This window comes from Nanorana parkeri, unplaced genomic scaffold (genome assembly GCF_000935625.1).
Source record: "Nanorana parkeri isolate BGI_ZX_2015 unplaced genomic scaffold, ASM93562v1 scaffold1073, whole genome shotgun sequence".
NCBI lineage: Eukaryota > Metazoa > Chordata > Amphibia > Anura > Dicroglossidae > Nanorana > Nanorana parkeri.
The window spans coordinates 21,746-48,172 of NW_017307341.1; the positions used below are offsets into that span (position 1 = coordinate 21,746).

The 26,427-nt window shown below is 46.4% G+C and overlaps 1 protein-coding gene across 1 annotated transcript in view; it reads left to right on the forward strand.

Moving 5' to 3' along the window:
- LOC108796169 (uromodulin-like 1) overlaps window positions 1–26,196 on the forward strand; it is a 31,278-nt gene extending 5,082 nt beyond the window's left edge. Inside the window, exons 3-18 of the mRNA XM_018567607.1 lie at window positions 776–1,058; window positions 1,136–1,300; window positions 5,055–5,176; window positions 6,095–6,281; window positions 8,856–8,978; window positions 10,672–10,926; window positions 12,787–12,899; window positions 13,458–13,659; window positions 14,050–14,190; window positions 15,550–16,284; window positions 20,475–20,734; window positions 22,275–22,420; window positions 22,958–23,194; window positions 23,504–23,663; window positions 24,534–24,621; window positions 25,985–26,196. Of these exons, the coding sequence (XP_018423109.1) occupies window positions 776–1,058; window positions 1,136–1,300; window positions 5,055–5,176; window positions 6,095–6,281; window positions 8,856–8,978; window positions 10,672–10,926; window positions 12,787–12,899; window positions 13,458–13,659; window positions 14,050–14,190; window positions 15,550–16,284; window positions 20,475–20,734; window positions 22,275–22,420; window positions 22,958–23,194; window positions 23,504–23,663; window positions 24,534–24,621; window positions 25,985–26,172 (3,405 nt within the window). The 3' untranslated portion in view covers window positions 26,173–26,196. The remainder of the gene's footprint in view (window positions 1–775; window positions 1,059–1,135; window positions 1,301–5,054; window positions 5,177–6,094; window positions 6,282–8,855; window positions 8,979–10,671; window positions 10,927–12,786; window positions 12,900–13,457; window positions 13,660–14,049; window positions 14,191–15,549; window positions 16,285–20,474; window positions 20,735–22,274; window positions 22,421–22,957; window positions 23,195–23,503; window positions 23,664–24,533; window positions 24,622–25,984) is intronic.
- The last annotated feature ends 231 nt before the right edge of the window (window positions 26,197–26,427 follow it).

A 26,427-nucleotide genomic window follows, 5' to 3' on the forward strand; every position in this document is an offset into this window, starting at 1 on the left:
CCCTTTATCAGGTTCAAAGTGAAGGGGACTCTGCGCGGCCCCGAAAGCGCTTGACCCTACTTTAAGTGACTTATGACAAATAAAAAAATGGAGATTCACTAAAATTGACTTGTTTGTCATGCTGGAGTGCTGGTGACATATCTGTACAACATACTCTGCTTGATGCGGCGCCATCCGCAGACATTGTGAGCACCCATTTTTACCTATGGGAATTCCGGTAAGGTGTGCTACAGAACCTTGGACATTTGTAGGAGAATAGGGGAGACACAAGGTAAATATATGGACAGCGTGCACCCGCATGCAGACAGCGTGGGACAGGAGGTGCCTGCAAACACAGAGGAGTCAGCGTTGGATTGGAGACCCGCAGCAGCGCTGGAGAGAAGGCTGAAAACGACAGGAGAGAAGAAGAAGATCAGATTAAAAGACATCATTTAAGGTAAGTGCTTACACTAACATTGGGGGAGGGAAACAAAATATATACTTTAATGTCACTTTAAGATGGCAACACAATTTCAATTAGGGAGAGAGAGTCTAAAGGCAAACAGCTGTTGATATGCTCTCTCTTTTAAAAACCTACAATGCTTTGTGTCACAAGTGTCATGGGAGCTCTTTGTGCGAAATAGGAATTTTTTCCCCCCCAAAACTTATACAGATATAATAAATAATCAGCTGTCTCCAAACAGGTGTTCTCATTTCCCTTTACTGAGGTTTGACCCTTCCCCTCTCAATCCAACTACAGAGAAACTTTGTGTTCTTTTCTTATTCTCATACGAAGCAATATTTATATTTCCCCTTCAATTCTTTTCTTCATACAGGAAACATGATCTCTCCTGTAAGTTACCATGTCTGCAAACGGGAAGTGACTGTAAATGTCTCCAAGGTGGTCCTTTTCCAGAAGCAACATGAGGAGAAATCCTTGTGTATGGGATGGATTCCATTGAAGTTGTGTTCCAGGACTTATTATGTGACGGAGTACCGGACCATACTGGTTCCTGACACCATGGTCATTAAAGAGTGCTGCGAAGGCTACGAGCCTGTGGGCCATTACTGTGCCATGTGTAAGCTATACCAGGTTCTTTCATTAATATTTTTGATTGGGTTTCACATTTGTAACATCTGAATCTCTGTGTTACAGCTGCGAACAGTCCAAAGTTAACCGCCACCAGGCCCGGCGCCTGTCCTGCCAAAATAGATGACTGGGTCCTGTGCCCCGAGTGCACAGAGGATTATGGCTGTCCTGGATTCCAAAAATGTTGTGACACTTCCGCTGGATCTTTTTGTGTGTCTCCCGAACTTCCAGGTCCGTTCATAACGGTGAACTCTGATCAAAATTCTTTTTACAATGAGAATTCATTATAATTAGTTCATAAAACCCATTTAAAGTGTAAAAAAACATTCAGCATTTCTCTGCAATAAATGCACATGTCCCCATGTTTTATCACTTTAAAAATCCTGTAAGTACAGAACAAATACCTGTGATCTGCCAGAGACACAGTGCAGGGATCCCGACCTGAAAAAAGCAATTTCAGGGAGGTGCCCTTCTCATTTCAGGGAGGTGCCCGCTGCCCCCTGAAATGATGGCAGATAGCACGGGAAGTAATAGCTTCTTTGCTATCTGCAGTTTTTTTTTAGTATTCTGACAGCTGCTGCCGTCAGAATAAAATAAAAAAAAAAAACCAGCATAGAAATGAATAGTTAGATTCCTATTGGCTATTTCAATTTGCAATATCCAATAGCAAGCTGCCTATTGCACCCGCCCTCTGCTGCTGTTAATCGCTAGAAGAGGACCTAAAGGTGAACTTCAGGTTCCCCTCTGCTGATTGACAGCAACAGTGGGCGGGTGCAATAGCTAGTTTGCTATTGGCTATTGCAAAGTGAAATAGCCAATAGCAATCTAGCTATACATTCCTATGCTGTTTTTTTTTCTGACTGACGGCTGCACCGATGTCAGACAAAAAAAAACACAGAGCAGGGAAAGGTTTACTCTGCTCAATCAAGCAGAGTAAACCTCTCCGGGAGAAAATGTTTCTCTCCCGGGCGGCCAGGAGCCGCTATCTAATGTCTGCACAGTCTACTCCTAACTTCCTGTTTGGGCTGACAGCACTGTACTCTGCTGCTGTGCATATCCCAAGCAGTGTTGTTAGCCCTGCCTGCCAGACTATAGAACTCTGCCTATCCCCCACTCCTTCTTTCATGCAGGCATACAGATTTCTTTCCAAGCAGAACAATGCTGCTGCCTTGACTCCCAAGAGCCTGCTGACACTCTGTTTGTAGAGAAAGGGCTCTTGGGAGATGTAGTTCTGGGGGTGCACCTATGTCAATAATATTTGCCCCTGCAAGAATTTTACAAGACTTGTGATGGTGTCAAAGGTAGTAATAAATGCTGTTTCTTGCTGCAGGAACAGGGGGAGAGGGGGTGGGGAATAGGAGCAATGCCTGGACATATCCTTTAAAGGAGAACTATGGGGGTCAGGGCTTTTCCCCATAGTTCTCCTTAGGGTAACGGGAGGACACAAACTAGCGTCCTCCCGTTACCCTAAGCTCCGTATACCGCGAGCTACAGTTCGCGGTATACTGAGACGCCGCAGCCGGAGCGGATCCCGACATCGATGTCGAGATCCGCCCAGCTGCGTGACTGACAGCTGGCTCTGCCTATCTAGAGGCAGAGCCAGCTGTACCCGCCCCCTCCCCCGTCCGTTCCGCCAGTCAGCGCTGGAGGATCGGAGCGGGGAATCCAGCCCCTCCCCTGTCACGGCAGAGAGCCGTGACAGGATCGAGAGGTGAGCGAACGCCGGTATGTGTTCGCTCACCTCCCGATCTACTGAGCCGACCTGTGACAGTCTCATTGTCACAGGTCGGCTAGAACTATGAGGTGAGTGAGAAGCACTCACCTCATAGTTCTCCTTTAAGCCTTTTGTTTCCATGTGGAGGTTACTGAAGTTCTTTGTGGAAGCTACTTGTGTTTCAAAGGTGTTTGCAAATATCAGATCACAACTTGAAATCGAGGACACATGGAGGTCTATTGGTAAACAATTTGCAGGCAAATATCTGTGAATGTTCGTTCTGCGCAAAATGAACATTCTTGTATATTTTATTTGTGAGTCGAATGTACACTATATTCAGCACATGCTGAAGCGCAGAGTGCGCAGAAGTCGCCAACTGTCTGCAGAGTCAATAGCTACAGACCTCCAAACTTCGTGTGGCCTTCAGATTGGCACAACCACAGTGCGTAGAGAGCTTCATGGAATGGGTTTCATGGCTGAGCAGCTGCATCCAGGCTGTGACACACTGCACGCTAAGCCGTGCAGAGCGAAGCAAAGCTATCCGGCACGGAGCTTTGCGTGCAGTGTGTGAGCTGAGTGCAGTCAGATGATTGACAGCACCTTCAGCCAATCGACTCGTCCGTAACAACCAACCAGCTGTCGCATGCCGACGCGCTGGTTTATACGCACGAGCCGATTGGCTGAAGATGACATTTTTCATCTCGGCACGCTCAGCTACGCAAGCTCTCTGAACTGCCGAGGAGAAAATTACATGACACACTGCTCGCAAAGGCAGCGCGCCACCGCTCCGCGCAGCTTCGCGTGTAGTGTGTCACGGCCTTTACATCACCAAGTGCAATACAAAGCGTCGGATGCAGCAGTGTAAAGCACGCCGCCACTGGACTCTAGAGAAGTGGAGACGTGTGCTCTGGAGTGACCAATCACGCTTCTCTGTCTGGCAATCCGATGGGCGTGTCTGGGTTTGGGGGTTGCCAGGAGAACAGTATTTGCCTGACTGCATTGTGCCAAGTGTAAAGTTTGGTGGAAGGGGGATTATGGTGTGGGGTTGTTTTTCAGGGGTTGAACTTGGCCCCTTAGTTCCAGTGAAGGGAACTCTTAAGGCATCAGCACACCAAGATATTCTGGACAATTTAATGCTCCCAACTTTGTGGGAACAGTTTGGGGATGGCCCCTTCCTGTCCCAACATGATTGCGCACCAGTGCACATAGCAAGGTCCATAAAGACATGGATGAGGGAGTTTGGGGTGGAGGAATTTGACTGGCCTGCACAGTCCTGACCTCAACCCAAACAGTTTGTGGATGGCCCCTTCCTGTCCCAACATGATTGCGCACCAGTGCACATAGCAAGGTCCATAAAGACATGGATGAGGGAGTTTGGGGTGGAGGAATTTGACTGGCCTGCACAGTCCTGACCTCAACCCCATAGAACACCTTTGGGATGAATTAGAGCGGAGACTGCGAGCCCGGCCTTCTCGTCCAACATCAGTACCTGACCTCAGAAATGCGCTTCTGGAAGAATGGTCAAACATTCCCATAGACACACTCCTAAACCTTGTGGACGCCTTCCCAGAAGAGTTGAAGCTGTTATACCTGCAAAGGGTGGGCCAACTCAATATTGAACCCTACAGACTAAGACTGGGATGCCACTAAAGTTCATATGCTTGTAACGGCCGGCGTCCCAATACTTTTGGCAATATAGTGTATTTTCTAATGTCATCTTCCAATATTACATTATGTCCACTGAATGGAGCTGAGGAACATAGGGAATAAATACTTATTTCCTATGCTGCTCAGCTCCATCTAGTGTCTATAATGCAATATTACAAGATGACATTCAAAAATACATTCAACTTATGAAGAAAATACATTCACAGAGATTTGCAGGGGCAATGGCTCTGCAAATTGTTTATAAGTAGACCCCTTTTGAGTGAGGAAGTATGAAAGCTGACATTTCTGATCTGTCCTTTAAATGCCGCTTCCCTGGCTCTCATGCTAGACCAGTGGCTTCAGTTCTAGATGACTTGGAGCAAGTATGCAAATTAGGGGATGCGATTCTACTCAGAGTTCCCTGATCTGAATGCTTGTTCTGAGTCATTGTCCCAAAGCACTGAAGCCAGAGACAGCCAAAGGAGGCCTTCATATTTCTCTCAGTACAGGTTTCCTTTATACCATAACTCCATTGGGAGAACAGCGAGATGAAGAGGGGTTGCCTTTCAGGATCTCAGCCCCCCTGCAGAGAACTTTCAGCTTTTTTTTCTTTGTTCCCTGCAGCTTTGGATCGGAACACAATCAAATTTTGGTACAACGGAACAATCACTATAAAAATGAAATTTTTGGAACTGCTACAGCTGGACCCGGGTTATGCCAATCACACGAGACTACTGCATGCAATGGTAAGTAGATTGCACAGCTGTAGCGGCTCCTCTCCTGGACTGAAATGGCTTCCTCTGATTTCACTGCACATTGTGAGCCAAGATCTGCCTACAATATACAGAGGAGAATAGAGACCCAGTGGTGATATCACTAAGTCTATAATTAGGTATGTCATGGAAATGGAAAAGTTTTATGTTGATGAGGGGGAGAAGAAGCTACCCAGGAAGGCAAAATATAAGCAGATGAAACTTCAGCTTAACCTCTTGCCGTCCGCCCGTAGTAAAAAAACGGACGGACGGCACTGCAGCATCTGCGGGTTGCCGTCTCCAGACGGCAATTTTTTTCTGCTCGCGCGTGCCCCCTAGCGGGCACGCACGGGCAGAAAAGACCCGATCAATGCACACACCCGTTACCGGGTGTTTCACATATAGGCGATCAGCGGGTCCATAGCCCGCCGATCGCCTATATGTGCTCGTTCGCGGCACCCCCCCGCGCCCGGTCGGCGCTTCCGGTTTTTTTTCTTTAACCCCTGACCCCTCACCTTGATTCAGGGTGTGCACGGTACCAATGTCCGGTATCCCGTCTAGCTCACTGACGTCACTGGTTGCCAGGAGCTGGGTGGGACGCCAGCCAGATGCTTGCCGCCCCCATTTCTGGCCAGAGCGTCCCAGGTTGCTAAGAGCTCTTATTAACCTTTGACGCTCTGGCCAGCGTCCCACCCAGCTCACGGTTGCTGGGAGCTGAGCGGCACGATCTGGCAAGTGTCACAGGTAACTAGGAGCTCTCAGCAACCTGGCCACTGTGGCCCGGAAAGAGGAATTGGCCAGCCCCCCACGTAACCCAATGAGATGCTACCTGAGGCAACTGCTCCCTCATTATAGGGACGGCACCGGTCAATATGTACATCTAGTGAAAGCTAATTTTTCGTTTTTCTCAAGGTCACTGGAGCATTGTGGCCGCTAGAGGCAGTGGTGCACCATATCTCCACGCAGCCTGCTGGCCCTTTCACCATCGTATCTCGCATCCTTATTGGTATAAACGAGTCGGTACCCCTTCAGGTCATTTCAACGTCACTCAGCAATATTGCGATTCGCCTGCCAGAAGTGATCAACATCCAGATAGACGGTAAGCTGTTGGAAATGATTTTACTGCAAGCAGCTAATTTCTAACATCTATTAGTCCAGCGTAAAACCTGGTTTTGTAGTGACCCAGCACAGCTATGTACATGGCATGAATGTTTGGAAGTGAACCATGTACATGGCATGTATGTTTTGAAGTAAACCATGTACATGGCATGAACTTGTTTTGCATGAAGAAGGGCGCACATGCTAGAAAGGACATTTCTAACACACATGGTCATGGTGAATGGTCTGAAATGAACACAGAGACTCTCAACTGTCATTGGGAAGTGGTCATCTGTCAAAGCAGCATTTCCCAAACACAACTGTATCATAAAGATATGACCCATACAGTCAAGGAGCTCAGTGAGACGGAGTCCATCACAGGAGCAAGCTTGGAGCGGTGACACACACAGGGACCATGGGGAACAAAAGTAGCCACCCTCCAGAAGGAAGGACAGTGTCAGCACCAATTCAGAGATGATTGGAGGATCTACAGCCGAGTGATACACAAATAACATACACTGTTATTAATAGTTAAAATACTTGAATGCATTTTTAATATTTAACTTGTGAGCTTAGTTTCACTTTAAATGCAGGAGGGGTGCCCCAGGGGAGGGAAGGGGGGGAGGGGGGCTACCTAACCTGGACTTGGGCTTAATGAATGAATATTATCAATAATGCAAAATAAGTGAGAAAATAAAAATCTTTCCTATGTAAGAATACTCATTTATATCACTTAAAGGAGAACTATGGGGTCAGTGTTTTTCCCCATAGTTCTCCTTGGGGTAACGGGAGGACACAAACTAGCGTCCTCCCGTCACCCTAAGCTCAGTATACCGCGAGCTACAGCTCGCGGTATACTGAGACGCCGCACCTGGAGCGGATCCCGACGTAGATGACGGGATCCGCCCAGCTGCGTGAGTGACAGCTGGCTCTGCCTATCTAGAGGCAGAGCCAGCTGTACCCGCCCCCTCCCCCGTCCGTTCCGCCAGTCAGCGCTGGCAGATCGGAGCGGGGAGAGGGGAATCCAGCCCCTCCCCCTGTCACGGCAGAGAGCCGTGACAGGATCGAGAGGTGAGGGAACCTGGCATGTGTTCGCTCACCTCCCGATCTACTGAGCCGACCTGTGACAGTCTCAGGTGAGTGGAAATCACTCATGTCATAGTTCTCCTTTAAGAATGAATTTGCACAGTCTTACTCATGCCCAATGATTACTGGCTCTCTTCAAGGGTAAATTGTTCATCTTCTTTGGGATTGACAATGTGTTTCTTCGGGTGTGCTATTTTGCTTTTTTTGGGGAGAAAATCTCATTGGTGCCTAAATATCCTGTGCCTAAAGGAGAATTATGAGGTCAGTGATTTTCACTCAGCCTCATAATCTGAGCCGACCTGTGACAATGAAACTGTCACAGGTCGGCTCGGTAGATCGGGAAGTGAGCGAACACATACCAGCGCTCGCTCACATCTCGAGAGCTGTGACAGTCACTCAAGGCTCCCTGCAGGCATTGCCCCCCGCTCCGATCCTTCAGCGCTGACTGGCAGAACGGATGGGGGAGGGGGCGGGTACAGCTGGCCCTGCCTCTAGATAGGCAAAGCCAGCTGTCACTCACGCAGCTGTATACTGGGCTTTGGGTCACAGGAGAATGCTAGTTTCTGTTCTCCCGTGACCCTTAGGATAATTGTGGGGAAAAGCCCTGACCCCATAGTTCTCCTTTAAAAGTACTGTACCTAAAGAAAGTGCAAATAAATACCATCAAGGCACAACCCTTCAATCTGATTGTACAATCTCCATTAAGCTGCCCATACACCTTACGAATATCCGCCGATTTTCATATGCGATCGCGTTTTCGTCCGATATTCGTAAGGTTGATGGGCAGTCTACAACCGCAGATACTGTACAATCAATCGACTTTTGACTAACCAGCAGGTTAGAAAACTTTCGGTCGATCGTGCGATTTTCGCAAGGTTGGTGGCGTTTCCGTACGTCAAAATTCGTACGATTTACACTGCACATGCGCAAACAAAAATATGTGCGGTCGATTACCGCGATTTGTCCAGGTGCTTTTTTTTCATACTGCTGATTGAACCGTGCGATAATCGGGGCAGGATGGGGCCGCCGTACGAAAATCATACAATGGTTCGATAATCGCAAGGTGTATGGGCAGCTGTAGACTTACCAACAAGTGTGTAGTACAGTGGCGTGTTCTATTGGATACAAACGAAATAAAATCTTCTACATAGATGTTAGTAAATCTAAACGAGATTGTGGAACAAGATTGTACATGAGGCCATACCTTTATTTGTTTTACCATTTACTGGTAAGAAGGCCGCTGTATTCAAATTGATTCCTATGGCCAAAACACACACACACGCAGACACACACACACACACACAGACACACACACACATACACACAGACATACACACACAGACACACACACAGACACACACACACAGACACACACAGACACACAGACATACACACACACACACACATGTTGTACTTGTTTGCATGATTCCATAATAAGGGGCCCAAGGTCGGTCTACATCATTTGAAAAGCTTTGCAATGTCTTGGCAGATCTGGATGAATGTCTCCACCGCGAGCTTGGTGCGTGCCCACCACTCCACCATTGTGTCAATACAGAGGGTTCCTACATCTGCAGCAAGCCAAACTGCACCCATCTGCCTCCACTGGGACAAGGTAAGGATGCGCTCATAAGTACAGTTGGACTTCATCAGGCAGTGGAATGTGTAGTAACCCCATAGCAGCCAATCAAGTTGGATCCTTCATCAGTTTTGCCTTTTGCTGCCAGTTGTACGCTTAGATGTGGCGGTATGGGAAGTGGGCTTTATGCCGTGCGGCCACATTTATGCATACGGCTGGCATCACTGTTTTGCGTTGGGGGCACATTTATTCGAGTGCCCCCAGCACTGTGACCGAGTTGTTTAATATGAGGAGCTGGTAGAAGCGGGTCCTGATGAAGTGACCACTGTGACAGTTAATTATTGTAATCACATGATCTTGGGCATTGCAAACTATTAAAGGGTTAACTGGCTCCCACTGGCGGGAAGGGGTTTAAAGACAAAATTATAAAATGTGATTACTGGTTGCCTGTTGTTTCTAGAAGCTTCAAAACTCAGAGCACTCTCTTTCACAAATCTTTATGAGCACCTGGTATTCTGTGACAACTGCTCCTGGCTGTAAGATACTGGCTGGTCCGGCTACCTAGGGGAAAGTATGGTGGGATAAACCACCATACTTTAGTCATGGACCAAGCTTCTCAGGTGCCTCATTCAGACTAAGGTTGCTCCATGGCATCCCTATCCCCAGACTCAACATACTGGATGGTCTGGGTACCTGGGGAAAGTATGGGGGGAGAAACCACCATACTTCAGTCATGGACCAAGCTCCTACAGAGCTTCTCAGGTGCCTCATTCAGGTTGAAGTTCCTCAATGGCATATCTATCCCCAGACTCAACATACTGGATGGTCCAACTACCTAGGGGAAAGTATAGTGGGAGAAACCACCATACTTCAGTCATGGACCAAGATTCTACCCAGCTTCTCAGGTGCCTCATTCAGACTGATGTTCCTCCATAGCATCTCTATCCCCAGACTCAACATACTGGATGGTCTGGCTACCTGGGGGAAAGTATGGTGGGACAAACCACCATACTTCAGTCATGGACCAAGCTTCTACCCAGCATCTCAGGGGCCTCATTCAGGCTGAAGTTCCTCCATGGCATCTCTATCCCCAGACCCAACATACTGGATGGTCCAGCCTACCTGGGGGAAATTATGGTGGGAGAAACCATGGTCATGGACCAAGCTTCTACCCAGCCTCCTAGGGGCCTCATTCAGGCTGAAGTTCCTCCATGGCATCTCTATGCCCAGACCCACCATACTGGATGGTCTGGCAAACTAGGGGAAAGTATGGTGGGAGTTCATCCATGGCATTTCTATCCCCAGGCTCAACATACCAGGCCTCAACTCTAGGCCTCAGTGCAAGGACACGGTCACCTTCCTCAGGCAGCTGGCCCTAGGAGAATCAGACATACAACAGCGTCCCTTCCTTAGGCAGGAGGCCCGGGGGAAAGAAGACTTCCCAAGGTCACTACTGAACATTTATACGTTCTCTCATCCTACACTACTGCCCATAAACCTCCTGGTGGTTGACCAGGATGATATCAATACATACCTCCCAACTTTTGATATTGCAAAGATGGACAATTGTTTAAGCTTCTCATTCATATGCAAATCCCAATGTGACTTATACATACCCCAGTCCTGTTGAGACTTGCACATGAATGAGTTCAATTATTGTTTGTCTAGAGTTCTGCTATAACTGGCTGTCATTTGAATTGCTTACACCGATTCTTTATTTTCACTACAGGCTGCTCCACATTTCTCAATCACAGCATCAGTAACGTTACTACTAGCGGATTTCACATTCGTTGGAGTACTGACTGCCCCGACAGCCACCTTTATAACATACAGATATCCTCAGAGAAAATTCACCGGAGTGTCAACGTATCCGAGACATCCCGGAACATAAGTGGGCTGAATGCTGGGGAACTCTACACCGTCCTGGTGACATTCCGCAACTGTTCTGGAGAGACGCAGTTATGGAAGGAGAGAGTGAAAACAGGTAAGTGTCATGCGTGTGGCCTTTATCATATCTGTTATCTGTTGGAACTTCTTGCACAGCCTCACAGAGAAACACAAACACACAGTCTGATATGCATGCTGCTCATGGCTTGGCTAAACAGGAAGGAAGCCGCAGCTTTATTCTCTACCTTATTACAATACAACAGAGTATCTACCATAGATATAACAGAACACCACCCTCTAGTGACCGAAAATGTATACTGCAGAAGTTATTGCAATAAACACTGTAACATGTATCCTAACAATATCCCCCCAGCAGATTTACATTGTAACATTGGTGGTGTTGGTGCGCTGCCGTGCCATTCATTCTAAGGGCTCGTTTATACCAGTAGCGTTGCCTAATGCAGTCCCAATGCAAGAATAGGGCAACGTGCCTTACGTCCTATGGCTTCAGTTTGCGGAAAAAAAAGTAGGATATGTTGCATTTTTGCACAGCATGTTCCAACGTGCTGTAATATATCGCAATGTGCTTCACTGCATACAAATAGAAAAAATGAAAGCAAGCATGGCGATATGTTTTACGGCAGGTTCACACCATTTTCAGGACCAGATCTGGTCCTGAAAATGGTGTGAACCTGCCTGCAGTTCCAGTGCATTTCAGACCAGACAAAATGAGACATGAGAGTATTTGTCTGGTCTGGTCTGGTCTAGAAACAGACTGTGCAGGTGTGAACAGAGGCCAGAAATAGCATAGGGGTACATTAGGATGCATTCTGGGTCTAGAAACACTCTGGTCTGGTCTGAAGATGATCTGGATGTGGTGTGAATTGGCCCTTAACAATGTATCACAGCGCACAGCAGTATACGTGCAATATGCACACTAGGACGCTGCATTATGCGCACCTTAACGTGCTCCTGCTGACAGGGCCGGATTTACTCGCTCTGCTGCCCCAAGGTCAGATTTCTCAATGCGCCCCCCCCTAAACGCCAACCCCCCCATCACCCATGGAGAATGGCAGTGCTGCAGACTGCATACGCACTTTTACAGACCAAGTGGCGGCTTCCCCGCTGTACATTTAGCTCTGCTTGCCCAAAGCAGGGCTAAATGTAGAAAACAACTACCCGCCCGGCGCCACATGTCCTGGGCGTCAGGAGATAGAAATTCCACACCCCTGCTGCCCCTCTACTTCCTGCTGCCCAGAGGCCTGGCCTTGTGGGAAATCCGGCTCTGCCTGCTGTTATTAATGAGCCCTTCATGCAGTGGCGTCACAAGGGGGGTGCGGCCCGCACCCGGGTGCCACCATTGGAGGGGTGACACCAAAATGACTCACAGTCATTTTGGTGTCACCCCCCTCTGAAAAGTCGGGCGCTCGGTCATGGACCGAACACCCGACAGTATCAGGAGAGAGGAAGGGACCCGGCGCCATATCCCGCTGGGTGACTGTCCCCTCCTCTCTCTGCCGGCGTCCATCACCAAGATGGCCGCCAGCAGGTATCAAAATACTGCCGCGCGTGCGCGATGACGTCACGCGCATGTGAAACTCGGTTACCGCTCCGGGTGTCACCCAGCCTCGGGATGCCCCTGCTTCATGGCACCCTAATGTACCCCAAACTACAAAACACATAGTGCAGTGATCAGTTTCCACCACAAGGTGGCAGTACAATACCATCCCTGTAAGATGTATGAAGAGCAGTTGTAGAGCGAGCATGGATCATGATTTAGAATGGTTGTTGAGAACTCCGGGCTCAATACAAAATTCCCTAATAAACGGGCAATGTGAACAGATTTTACCTATCTCAGTGTTTTTCTTTTTGGATGACACTTTTTTTTTTTGTTTGTAACAACTTTGCTTTTCCCATGTCTGGGGTAATTTGAAACGATTTCCTAAAAAAATTACAGAGGGGCAAATAATGAACGGATCTCTGAAGATCGATAACTGGAACCTCACGGGAGACATGCAGAATCCGAATTCTACCCAATATGGAGACTTTGTAGAGAAATTCATCGATGAGGTAATTCGTCTGATCACAGTCTTATGGTGGCCATACACAGAACAATCAGTGTCCATTCACACCACAATGTAGCACACCGCAGCCCTCGTGTTGTGGCGCGTTGATGCGCGTTGCAGCCGCTGCGTCAGGGAGCCCATTCAGAATGAGAAGGAAGCCGCCACACACATCAGAAAGATAGAAACTGTGTACATGACATCATCACAACTCAACACACAGGACCCCCCCCCCCCACAACACCCAGGAATTCTTGAGGAGGGCCGGGGGCCATTTACTATGAATGACACATAATGAATGTAGTGTGAATGTGCCCTAAATATTCACATCCAGATTTCCAACACCGAGGACAATTCCTCTAAATACAGAAAATTACATCCGAACACAGGTTCGTTCCCACCAATAACAGTGTTCTATCTATCTATCTATCTATCTTTCTCTCTCTCTCTCCCCCCCTCTCCCCTCCTTCTCTCTCTCTCTCTCTCCCTCCTTCTCTCCCCCCCTCTCTCTCTCCTGCCCCCCTGGATAATACACCTTCATCCTTCCTCTGTGTCCTTCTCTTAGGTGAAGCTGTCTCTGTCTGGTCACGTCCCCCCGGATCAGGTATCTGTACACATCGTGTCCTTGTCACCCGGCAGTATTGTGGTGAATTTCCTCATCATCATCAATGACATGAAGAATCACACCGACGTCACAGTGTCCTCCTTGTCCGCCATCAGCCACAACTCCACCTTCCAGGTCGATCCGCAGTCTATAAAAATCGCAGGTAAACATTGCCGCAAGAGGCGGACCAGAACATTTCTTTATGACTGAGAGACAGGAGGAATAACAGCAAGCTTCTACAGCCCCCTGCCGGCCCCTCCCACCAGCCATGATCTGCCTGCATTGCACAGAGAAGTACAGAGACCTAGCGATGACATCAATGGATCTATAATACTGCACACTGAAGAAGAAGACATTCTCCATTCCCATTCCGTGCTGTTAGCAATCCCCTGGCTGGGCTATCGTACTCTGACAGCTGCAGGTGTGCCACTGTCAGAATACCCGAACAGTGACCGGAGCTGATTGGCTGTAGTCAATGTTCAGCCGAATTCAGCCGTTGTGTCTGATCAGCTTTATTTTGAGGCTCCTCTAATGGCTTTATTTTTGGTTTCAGATTTCAATGAATGTCTGTCGCCTTCGGATAATGATTGTGACATCCACGCAGACTGCAAAAATCTAGACACCTCATTCACCTGTGAATGTCACCCGACGTACATTGACCGAGATCCCCGCAGACCAGGAAGGAAGTGTGAAGGTGAGAGTCCCTCCTGGGTGGCACAGTCTTCCACAGTGGTACCGGCCCAGCTGTCATTTGCAGGCCAAAAAGCCGGCCTTTGGCAGGCCATTCGCCCCACTTCGGCTGTCACTTCGGCTCAGTCGAGCAGAAGCATATGCCTTCAACTCAGCTGAGCCGATTGGCTGCCTTCGGCTGCTGTACGGGCTATAGTGAAGAGCCCGTACACCAGCCCTACGGTTCGACTGAACTAAGAGAGCTGAAGGATCAGCTGAAGCTACGGCTGGATCTTTCGGCTCCTCTGTGAATAACCCCCTAAATAGAGAAATCTTACAACCTCTGTCATTTCTTTTTCTGCCCATTAAAGAGATTTTCCTTTTTTTCCAGTCCTGGTGGCAATGTTGTCACCGGGACAGGAAGTGAGGGAAAATCTCTCTAACACACAATGGCAATGAAAAACACTTTTTAGTTTTTTTCAGTAGAGTGAGGAAATGTTGTGTCTTCTTTGGCTTTTTTTTATTATCATTTGTACCCCCAGTGGTGATGACCTCACTTCCTGCCACAGTGACAAAGGAAAACTGACGGAGATTCTAACCCCGTTTTCTACTCTGTCCAAAACGTAGTTACTTTAATGTGACACTAAAATATGGAGTTAAATCTTAATAATACATTCTTTGTGTATTATTTTTATATCACTCGGCTGTAGATCCTCCAATCATCTCTGAATTGGTGCGGACACTGTCCTTCCTTCTGGAGGGGGGCTACTTTTCTTCCCCACGGTCTCTGTGTGTGTTGTAAAGTAGTCACCGCTCCAAGCTCATTCCTGTGATGGACTGAAATCTCAATACAAATCAGTAAACTAAGCGTGAGATTGTAGCCCATCAGTGGTTTCTCTGCAGAGGTCCGACCCGTGACCTGCTCGATCTGAACCATTGCTCTCCAGTCAGGATGGAGCATGACCTTTGCTGATGGGAGAGCTCTAGCTCTGTCTGAGCAGGGGGAATGTCGGACCTCTGCACAGAGACCACTACTTCCACACAGAGAGCAAGGGCCCTTCTCTATAGCTTGATGAAGGGGCTTCTTTATGATGAAAACAAATACTTTTTATTCTGATGCTCCTGTATTGTAATTAACACTAATAACTAATTTCACTAAAGGGGTGATGAGTTTGGAGAAGGCCGGAGAAGTGAACAATCTAGGACGACATCGCTGAACTGGAAAGTGAGCTGAATTGGAGAATTTTACCCAATCAGCTATTTTGGCCTAGATATTTTTACTTGTTCTGCCTTCTCCAAACTCTTCACCCTTCAGTGAATAGACCTGTAAGTGTTTGAACCTGAAAGTTCAGTTGACTTTAAACTATTGATCATCCTCTTACAGGTATGGCAGTAGGTGGTCCATCGATGACTTCCATGGCAAGCACGCATTCTACAAACCCTAAAGACACTTCCCCTCCAACCACCTCCTCAGCTGCGGAACATATCATACAGGTCACTGGGCAATCTACACAATCTGCCACTGCTCCAACAGACCACCTAAACTCCACTGCATCTACACCTGAGATTTTGAAGACCGGACAGTTTGTATCAAGCACACCTACAACAGTCACTATAGTGCCATCTCCCCCTGGAGCAAGCAAAACAACGCCTCAGGATGCGACAACGCCGAAGGATCCAAAGTTCACAACAATACATCCATCCACCAGCAATAATGGAAGAACCACCCTGGCATTGGCTGAGCACTCACCGACTGACCCAACAACGACGTCAACCACCAGCAATAATGGAAGAACCACCCTGGCATTGGCTGAGCACGTAACGACTGACCCAACAATTACGTCATCCACCAGCAATAATGGATCAACCACCCTGGCATTGGCTGAGCACTCAATGACTGACCCAACAACGACGTCAACCACCAGCAATAATGGAAGAACCACCCTGGTATTGGCTGAGCACTTAACGACTGACCCAACAACGACCTCAACCACCAGCAATAATGGAAGAACCACCCTGGCATTGGCTAAGCACCCAATGACCTCCACAATTCCAAAACTCACTGCAGCCCAAGAGCGTATGTGCTCATCCATGCCTATGTCTAAAAATCCACATGTTGGTAAGTGAAGATTTTATGATGTGAGAATATTCCCACCTTGCCCTGCCTTGGCTTTCCCTTTACAATTATATTTACACTGTATCTTCAATATTTAAATGTACTTAAAGTGAACCTTTACCCCCTTTCACTAAAAATCACATCAGCATGCAGCTCTGCATGCTGATATGAAATCATCTTACATGCATTAGTTAAACAAACATATTTCTATTTTACTTACTATTATTACAATTTTCCACTTCCTGCTTCTCTTGGGCATTAGTGATGTAATGTGCCCAAGCGTTGCATTCTGGGAAGTTTACATCAGCAGAGCATTGCTGGGAAACCTCACCTGTAATCTCACGAGATCTCACAGAAATGCATTTTCCTCCCCTGAGATGATGTGCATGGTCACCTGTCCTAGTCAAATGTGCCAGAGTTCCAGGAAGTAAAGGGAGATATATTAATCTGCCCTTAGTAAAAAATGGCCAGTGTCAGAAGAATGCGGAGAAAAGAAAAACAAGGTAAGCAAGGAATAAAAAGCCAGCAACTATCTAGAAGTATGTGTTTGTAGATTGTCATCAGTAAACATTTGTAAAGGTGTCTTTGTTGACATTTCAAACATAAGGGTAAACTTCCTCTGTAATGCATATTTAAACCCTAGCTTGCCTAAAGGATAAAACAAAGTGCTTTTTGTTCCCTATCTCTGACTTAAATGATCCCGTCCTCCCCTTCATCCAGCACTGAAATGCTCCCTCTGCTGACTGTACCTGCACATTACAGCTCCATAGATTTCTATGGGGCCATCTGCCAGCCGGGAGACGGACATGGCTAGGAGAGGGAGACTTGCAGTCTTGGATGTCAATAAATGGCTGAGCAGTGACCCTCTGTGGAGGAGGAGTTTGTCTGTGAAGGTTCTCATTCATCCAGGTCATGGTATATCTGTAAAAAATCAGTCAAGGCAACTGGACTTGCTGTATTTGTCTTGGAGACATTTCAATGGTCGGCCAACCAGCATTCTCAATTCTGAATGACTTGTACAAAAATTATCTGGGAATAAATATGGTGAATGTTGTTCCAATCCACATAATCTGTAAGGCACAACCAGGTGTTGATTATGCAAATACAATCAACACCTGGTCGTGCCTAACAGATTATGTGGATTGGAGCAAGATTCACCATATTTATTCTGAATTGAGAAAGCTGATTGGATGACCAGTGAAATGTCTTCAAGAAAAAAAGAGCAAGTCCAGTTGCCTTGACTTATTTTTTACAGATGTGGTGGGGAAGGGAGGGATCATTTCAGTTAAGAGAGGGAAGCAGAAGAATTAGTGCACTTATTCTTTTTGCCCCCCCCCTTCCCTCAACTAACCTAATGCATACTTACGTCGATGGAGTGGTCACGGTTATACTGTTTGTTTACATCCTGCAGTGTTAAGTTGGCCATAAACTGATAGATTTTTATACATCTACCATCAGCACATTCGGTGGCTGATATCTATTCACAAAAGCTGTTATGCAGTTAGGTATTACGCAGTTAAGCATTTTCGCAGCTAATAAAACTTTTACTGGAGTAGCTACTTTACACATAAACAAACAAGAGCAAGCTTGTGAAATTGTGAAAGTCACAGCAAAAACGACTTGAAGGTTAACACTGCCATAATAACAGTATACGCACCCATCGAACATGCACAATCCTTTCCCTGTAAAGTCCAGCTGAAGTCTCACACTTTTTTAGTCCCGCACCCCTACACGTTCTGATTTGTTAATGATTATTGCATGGAAATTCTTTTAAATTAATCCTGGTTTATGCATTCCCACTCTAGTGCTCTGTGCTGGCAGAGCTGAGTAACAGCCACACCCCTCAGCACAAATGTCCTTATACAGACTTGTAGTGCAGAGAAGGAAAGGGGGTGTGTCCAGGTCTGTGCTGATTACTGAGTGCTGTGGGTCTAACTCTGGTGCCTGTTGGACTATACAGTCATGTTTAGACCCATTGCACACCTGCTGCGTGTGATTAGTACGCAGCCCCCTGTCCTTCTCTATGGGAGTATGCGGCCATACGTCCCCCTACGCCCACCCGCCCTGCACGTCCCTGCGGGTGAGCAAACTTGTACTCTGACAGGATGGATCCGGTCTGCGTCCGAGCCAGGAAACTCGCACCCCTACGGACCTGCACTTGAGGTGAGCGTAGGGGGCGTACAGCCGCGTTCTCCCATAGAGAAGGACGGGGGCTGCGTACTAATCACACACAGCACCTGTCCTTCCCGGGAGCTGCCCGATACGGCCGTGCACGAAGCACGGAGCTGTACGTGTACGTGCGGGCCGATTACAGTGTGAATGAGGGCTAAAAGTATATGTGCAGGGAAATTATTTTTTAAAAAGTTTTGTATAGAGTAAATACAGATTAAAATCACTGTTTTATTACTGGGTGCTTGGCTCTCTTTTTGTCTGTTAGGAGCATGTCTAATGCGGCCTCCCAACTCCTCCTGGGGGTTGCTTGCTGCAACTGCACCTTTCCCCAGACTTCATTGTACGCTGTGGCCTAATGAGCTTGGCCACATACCCTCAGCACCTTTCCCTGACTACTTTGTTACCTGTGGGCTAATAAGGTTGGCCACATATCCCTCAGCCTTGGGAATGGTTAGTGGCACTTTATTTTACAATCAGAAGCCCAGGGCTGTAGGCTTGTGATAGGTTTCTCTAGTCCAATCTTTAGGAGCCTGTATTCAGTCCTGCCTTAGTACCTTAGTCTTGTATCCTGTTGCTGTCGTATCTTGAGCTTGTCTCCAGTTCATTTTATTATCTTCTATCTTGCATCCTGCCTCTGTTTCAGTATCCTGTCCCTGAAATACTGTCTGCCTCCAGTCCTGACCTCAGCTTGTCCCTGGATTACTCTGTCTGCCTCCAGTCCTGACCTTATCTTGTCCCTGGAATACTCCGTCTGCCTCCAGTCCTGACCTCACCTTCTCCCTGGAATACTCTGTCTGCCTCCAGTCCTGACCTCAGCTTGTCCCTGGAATACTCCGTCTGCCTCCAGTCCTGACCTCACCTTGTCCCTCGAATGCTCTGTCTGCCTCCAGTCCTGACCTTAGCTTGTCCCTGGAATACTCTCTCTCTGCCTCCAGTCCTGACCTTAATCTGTCCCTGGTAGATACTCTTATTGCTGTGTCCTCCATCACCAGTCACTGCTCTGCACCTGGGGCTCGCCTGCAACATTATACAGTCAGAGTATATAGACTCCCTGGAATACTCTGTCTGCCTCCAGTCCTGACCTCAGCTTGTCCCTGGAATACTCCGTCTGCCTCCAGTCCTGACCTCACCTTCTCCCTGGAATACTCTGTCTGCCTCCAGTCCTGACCTCAGCTTGTCCCTGGAATACTCCGTCTGCCTCCAGTCCTGACCTCACCTTCTCCCTGGAATACTCTGTCTGCCTCCAGTCCTGACCTCAGCTTGTCCCTGGAATACTCCGTCTGCCTCCAGTCCTGACCTCACCTTGTCCCTCGAATGCTCTGTCTGCCTCCAGTCCTGACCTTAGCTTGTCCCTGGAATACTCTCTCTCTGCCTCCAGTCCTGACCTTAATCTGTCCCTGGTAGATACTCTTATTGCTGTGTCCTCCATCACCAGTCACTGCTCTGCACCTGGGGCTCGCCTGCAACATTATACAGTCAGAGTATATAGTTTAAGTCCTGGGGGCATTTAAGTACCGGTATGAGCACTTGCCTTAAGGAAAAGGTGTCTGCTACTGGTGATGTCACTCACCTTTATTTACTTTGACTGTGAGTGTTTGCTTTTGGTCCTGACATTATCCCGGTGACCATTGCAATTGTAACGGAAAGGGATGAGAAATTAAAAAATGTACAATCCATCAATGGGGACATTTGTTTTGATGACAGTTGTCTAAGAGGGGAACTTCCCTTGTTTGTAGAGATTTCCACTGACCTCCTGTTGTGTTTCTGAGATGGGAAATGTAGAGAAATCTGCCTAAAGATGCACATACGGCACAAAGTAAACTAAAATGCCTTTAACTCTTCTGTACAAAGTTTTTAAGTAAGCTAAAAATATATTTGTTTTTGTTTTTTACAGAACTTAAATTATTTTTCACATTTGCATACTAAGACTGTACACTATCCTCTCTGTATTTCTATCGCACAGTATACAGACATACATTTGTTCATAACAGTATTAACGTAAAGATCTCTCTTCTGCACAGAATCCACCAGTACACCCCTCATGGCTCTTCAGGCTATGACAACACATCCTACCAGCAGCCTGACTCTGAGAGATGCCAGCAAAGTAATATGTGAGACGGGGAAAATTGGCATCTCCATTAAGAAAGACTTCCTGAGAATGATGTCTATCTCCAGCCATTCTCTGTTTCTTGGAAGCCCGGAGTGTTCTGTGAACTGCAGCACAGACACCCACATCCTCTTGCTAGCTGGCTGGAAAGACTGCAACACGGAATTATTCAGGGTGAGTGCTCTTCATTCCTGCAACCTTAAAGTTTTTTTCTCTTCTGGGTTGATATAGGGAACTAAGTACAATCGTCATTGGGTAGCCGAGCTGTCATTGACAGCTGGGACTGAGAGCCACCAACTGCACTAAGTATTGGGTATTGGCTCCTAAAGGACAGAACATTTATAAAAGTATCCCAGCATGGAACGTTTATATATATATATATATGCTGGGTGGGATGGGATGAATTAGATTTCTCAGTAAAAGAAATAACATGTAATTAAATAAAATGAAAAATATATGTGAATATGTGCTGTATTTTGGCTAAAGGTTTGTGGACGCCTGACCAATACATCTAGAAAAGCTTGTTGGACATCCTGTCCAAAACCAATAGTATGGAGTTGGCCTCCCCTTTGTAGCTATATAACAGACTCCACTCTTCTAAGAAGGCTTTCCCCAAGATTTTAGGGTATGTCATTGGGTTATTCCCATTCGGCCAAAAGATAATTTGTGAGGTTGTATGAGAAGACCTGGCTCTTCATTGGCATTCCAATTTATCCCAAAGGTGCTCAGTAGAGTTGAGTTCAGGGCTCTGGGCAGGCCACTTCAGTTCCTCCACACCATGCTCAATGTTCCCATTCGGCCAAAAACATTGTGAGGTCAATTACTGATGTTAAAAGCAACAGTATGTCCCACTTTGTCTCCAAACTATCAATGATGATGAGAGTTCTTGACCAATGGTATCGTCAGTGTCATTTCTATATTTTTGTGGTATGCTGGCTTGCTCTCATATGGGTACTGATGTTGAATGAGAACATCTGGCTAGCAGTTAGTGTTTTAATTCATCCCAAAGTTGTCCAATAGGATTGAGGTCAGGGCTGTGTGCAGGCCACTGGACAAACTAGGCTGCTCCTGATTTTGACTATAGATGCTTCTATCACATGGTGGATGTTCTGTAGTCCACAGAGGTGAACTAGGACACTATCCAAATTATTGAGTTTGTGTTTTCAGTGAAGGGTACTGGTAATGCTAGAGCATTCAAAGGCATTTTAGACAATTGTGTGCTGCTAACCTCATGGGAAAACTTTGGGTAAGTCCCTTTTCTGTTCCAGCATGACTGTCCCCTGTGCACAAAGCCATTTACATAAAGGCATGGTTGTATAAGTTTGGTGTGGAGGAACTCAAGTGGCCTTCGCAGAACCCTCACCTAAACCCTTCTGAACACCTTTGGGATTAATTGGAATGCCGATTGTGAGCCAGGCCTTCTCACACAAGGTCAGCACCTGTCCTCACAAATCTTTTGGCTTATGGTCACGAATTCCCACAAACAGACTCCAATATCTTGTGGAAAGCTCTCTCAGATTAGTGGAGGTTGGTAAAGCCACAGAGGGGGGGCACAATCCATATACCTGCCCATAGATTTTAGGAATGGGATGTCCAACAAGCTAACACAGGTGTAATGGTGAAGTGTCCACAAACCTTTGGCCATATAATGTACATTGTAACTGAGCAGGTTGTATGTTTACGTGACTTCATGCTCATATCATGTTTTTTTCAGAATAATACTCACACTGTGGTGAACTCAACCCTGTACATCGGCTTAGCCACAACATCACAAAACGTCACACCAGGGGCGGTCATTTTAATTCGCTGTGTCTTCCAGAATGACATCCTGTTGTCCAGCGGATACAATCCTGCTGGAGGGTAATGTATTTCAATAATACAGATTTAGTAGTATCATAGTATCGTTTCTCACATAGATGAGTATAATGAGCAGTGTGCACAGGGGGCAATAAATTGCCAGATCCATGAAAAATACTGACAATTTCAGTATCACTTTCAAGGATTGGATAGGGACTAGACCAACTCCAGTGGCATAAGAGTGTTTGTGTATAATACTCTCACTCTATCACCACACGTGCGTCATTACTGCATGTCAGCTCATGTGGATACAAAATTGTTGTGGATCATTTACATATCTTTATGGCACACCAAACCAGTATTATACCTTATATGGTGGGTGCTGAAGCAACCAATGATCTGAAACATATAGAGGTCACATTTGCCTTTATAAATGAATCCACTGTGGTTCCAAAATGTTGAGGACTGTGAGCTGCTGTTTTTTGTACAATCAATGGGCTCTTGTAATGTTTTAAACATGAAGAGACCAGATTGATTCTTCCAGTCTTTGCCTCCTTACCAGAACACAGGAAAATCTTATGATTTCTTATGGTCCCTCAGGATTTACACCATCATCGAAAACCTAGAAGGCCAAGGATCCTTCCGTCCGGAATTCCAACTGTTTCTTGGTGATCAGCCCATCATGCCAAACTTCACACTATCCGCCACAGATGACGTAACGGTTCGAATAGGGATCAAGACAGAAGACAGCCAGCTCAAAGTTGTCATCAGTGAATGCTGGGCAACGACAACGGAAAATGCCTACGATCCCATGTCTTTCCCCTTCATCAAAAGCAGGTAGTAATTCTTCCTTCCCTTTCCTCTTTATCCTGATTAACGTTAAAGCCCAACTCCAGCTGAGACTTTTCTGTTTTTGTTTTGGATGCAATGAGGAAGGGTTGGAACTTCTGTAAAGGATTGTATTCCTGTCTCTGTCCACATAAGAAAGATCTACTCCTACTCCCTGTCTATTTGATGGGTATCCAACATAATATTAGTTAATAGTTGTCGCTTGCTCTGTTAAACAGGTACCTGCATCCCCATATACTATAATTTAAGTAAAAGGGACTCATAATGGACTTTAATGGTTTGCTTTCTGCATTAAAGCTGTGCCTTGCCAAACACCTTCACCACCATCCAGACCAATGGCATCTCCAGCAACGCTACCTTCCAAACAAAGATCTTCTCCTTTGTCAACAAACCCATCGTGTACCTGCACTGCCGACTGTACGTGTGCCAGGAGGACACGCCTAATGCCTGCAGACCGGTATGTATATATTATTATTATTACATAGTATTTATAGAGCGCCAACAGTTTGCGCATCGCTTTACAATATAAGGAAGACATTACAATCCCAATACAACTCAAGACAAGATGGTAAGGAGGGCCCTGTCCCTGGGGGCTTACAATCTGACAGAGGAGGGGGGAAGTGATACAGGAGAAGGTAGCTTTGTGGGGATGAATAGTTTAAGAACGTGATGGTTCAGTGGTTAGGTTGAGGTGGGATAGGCTTCCCTGAAGAGATGAGTCTTTAGGGATCGCCTAAAGGCAGTCAGAGTGGGAGATAGACGGCAGGATTGGGTAAAGGGTTCCAGAGGATGGGAGAGACTCTAGAGAAGTCCTGGAGGTGAGTATGGGAGGAGATGACAAGGGAGCTGGATATATAGACGATGTTTGGAAGGAAAAGAATGTAGAAGATAGGTACTGTACATGGCTTATTGGATTTTGGATGTGACTAGATTAAGGTCGTCTCCTGGAGGCCTTTATGCTGCTTATATATTACCATTGGAGTACCAGTGGGAATGTGAGAAAGGTACTTAAAGCCCAACTGAACCTTCAGTTTAACCATTGTGCTGCAGCCATTGGATTACATATGTGGATTACTGGAGCACATATGTGAAGGAAATGCACAAAGCACGCCAAGATTCAACCAATAATACAATAATACACACATTTCTTGTGTTTAAAGTATATTATTTTTGCTTGGAGTTCAGATTTAAAAGCAGTGATTTGGATCCACACCCCCCTTTCCCCGCAAGATCATAGCAAAAGGTATTATTCACTTATAGCTGGACATTCTAAGTTGTTTAATATAATGAATACTATTTAACCTCTTCTCGGCTCTTGTTGTTCCAGTCATGTAGCAGTTACCGAGCTTCTGCCAGGAGCGGTGACATCCTCAAAGAAGTCACTCAGATGGGACCCCTGCGGATGGCCAGCCGATGTTAGTACCCGAATTGTTAATAATATAAACCAGACACAAATGCGCCTTTGTAATTATTTGAAGTTCTACTCTTAAATTATTACATTGAGGACTTACCTCTTGTGTGAGTTTTGATTATTTTTGTAAGTCCTTGTAACCTTGCACACTTCTTAAAGGACTGAAAACCTATACTCATGGATGCAAAGTGACAAAACAATGGATAATGTTGTCCTATGGTACTAAGTAGAATGGCATGGCTTCACTAGCACACCAAAAAATGGGGACAATCAGGGGCTCATTCATAACAGAGAGTGGATATTGCTATGCACTCTCCATTATATTGCACACTGCAGCGCGGCTATTCAGAAACATTGGGTTGTGGTGTATAGTCGGCGAAGCGCCACAGCATTCTCTGTGCCAAATGAATTGAATGGGAGCCAGTTATGTGACTGGTTACATAACTGGGCTCTTTTTTTTAAAACCTTTTCATTATTTTAAATTGTTTTTTATAATCTTTTGGAGTGCTAAACACATTTGTAAACACATTTGTGCTTTACAAATGTGCAGTGCTTTTTTTTTATAGCAGTGGTATAGCTGCAGTTCGGCCATTATAAATGAGCCCCTTATTGTCACAAACTCATAGTGCACATTTGGATTATTTGCTGGCAGTCTCTCCCTGTCAGAGCCAAGTGTCAAGCTGTCCCATCTCCTGGCTGTCTTAGCTCCACCAGCTTCAGAATCCCAAAGCTGGCAGAGTACAGAGCACATTTGTAAAGTCCGTCACCATATAAATGTGTTGTGTTTGTTTGCTGTGCGGCCATACCGCGGCATTTTAAAGGAGAACTATGGGGTCACTGTTTTTCCCCATAGTTCTCCTTAGGGTAACGGGAGGACACAAACTAGCGTCCTCCCTTCACCCTAAGCTCAGTATACCGCGAGCTACCGCGAGCTACAGCTCGCGGTATACTGAGACGCCGCACCTGGAGCGGATCCCGACGTTGATGACGGGATCCGCCCAGCTGCGTGAGTGACAGCTGGCTCTGCCTATCTAGAGGCAGAGCCAGCTGTACCAGCCCCCTCCCCCGTCCGTTCCGCCAGTCATAGTTCTCCTTTAAAGGAGCCCCTTTATTGTCACAAGATTATGGTGCACATTTTGTTTATTTGCTTGTACTCTCTCCTTGTCAAAGAGCCCAGAGTCAGGCCGTCCTATCTCCTGCCTGAGTTCAAAAAATATATAAGAAAAGTGCTGTCAGGATCGCGTAAATATAAACCAAAATCGTTGTGATTGTAGGATGAGCTGGACACCTTTGTGTATACAAGCCCCAGCTAGTTACATGCAGCTCTGTGGTCATATTTTATGCATTTAAATGTTCTTTCTTTCCAGCCCATGACTCGGATGGAGCAACTAATGCCACACTCAGCCCAGGTTACATCATCCTTATTGCCATCGGTGCCCTTGCTGTGATTTCCATTGCCATCGCCATCTTGGTCTGCTGGCATCAACGGAGGACCGGGAACTACAACTTCAAAATGAATATCCGGGACGTCGGCTACCAAGTGTTTTCCAACTAGAGGCTACGGGACAGAAGCCTTTTATTTCACACGGAGCTTCGTTATAGTTTGGAGGCATTTAAAGCAGTTAACAGCTAAAAAAAAGATCTATTTATATTTTTTTAAATGCTGCGCCAAAAGGTCATTTGTAAAACAAAAACAACGAAACCTTCATTAAGTTTGGATATAGTCTTATCTAGGTGTTTTTCATGACATAAAGCAAAGATCAGTAGCATAAATAATTAAGGAGCCAGTCCAGCTAAAACCAAAATGTAG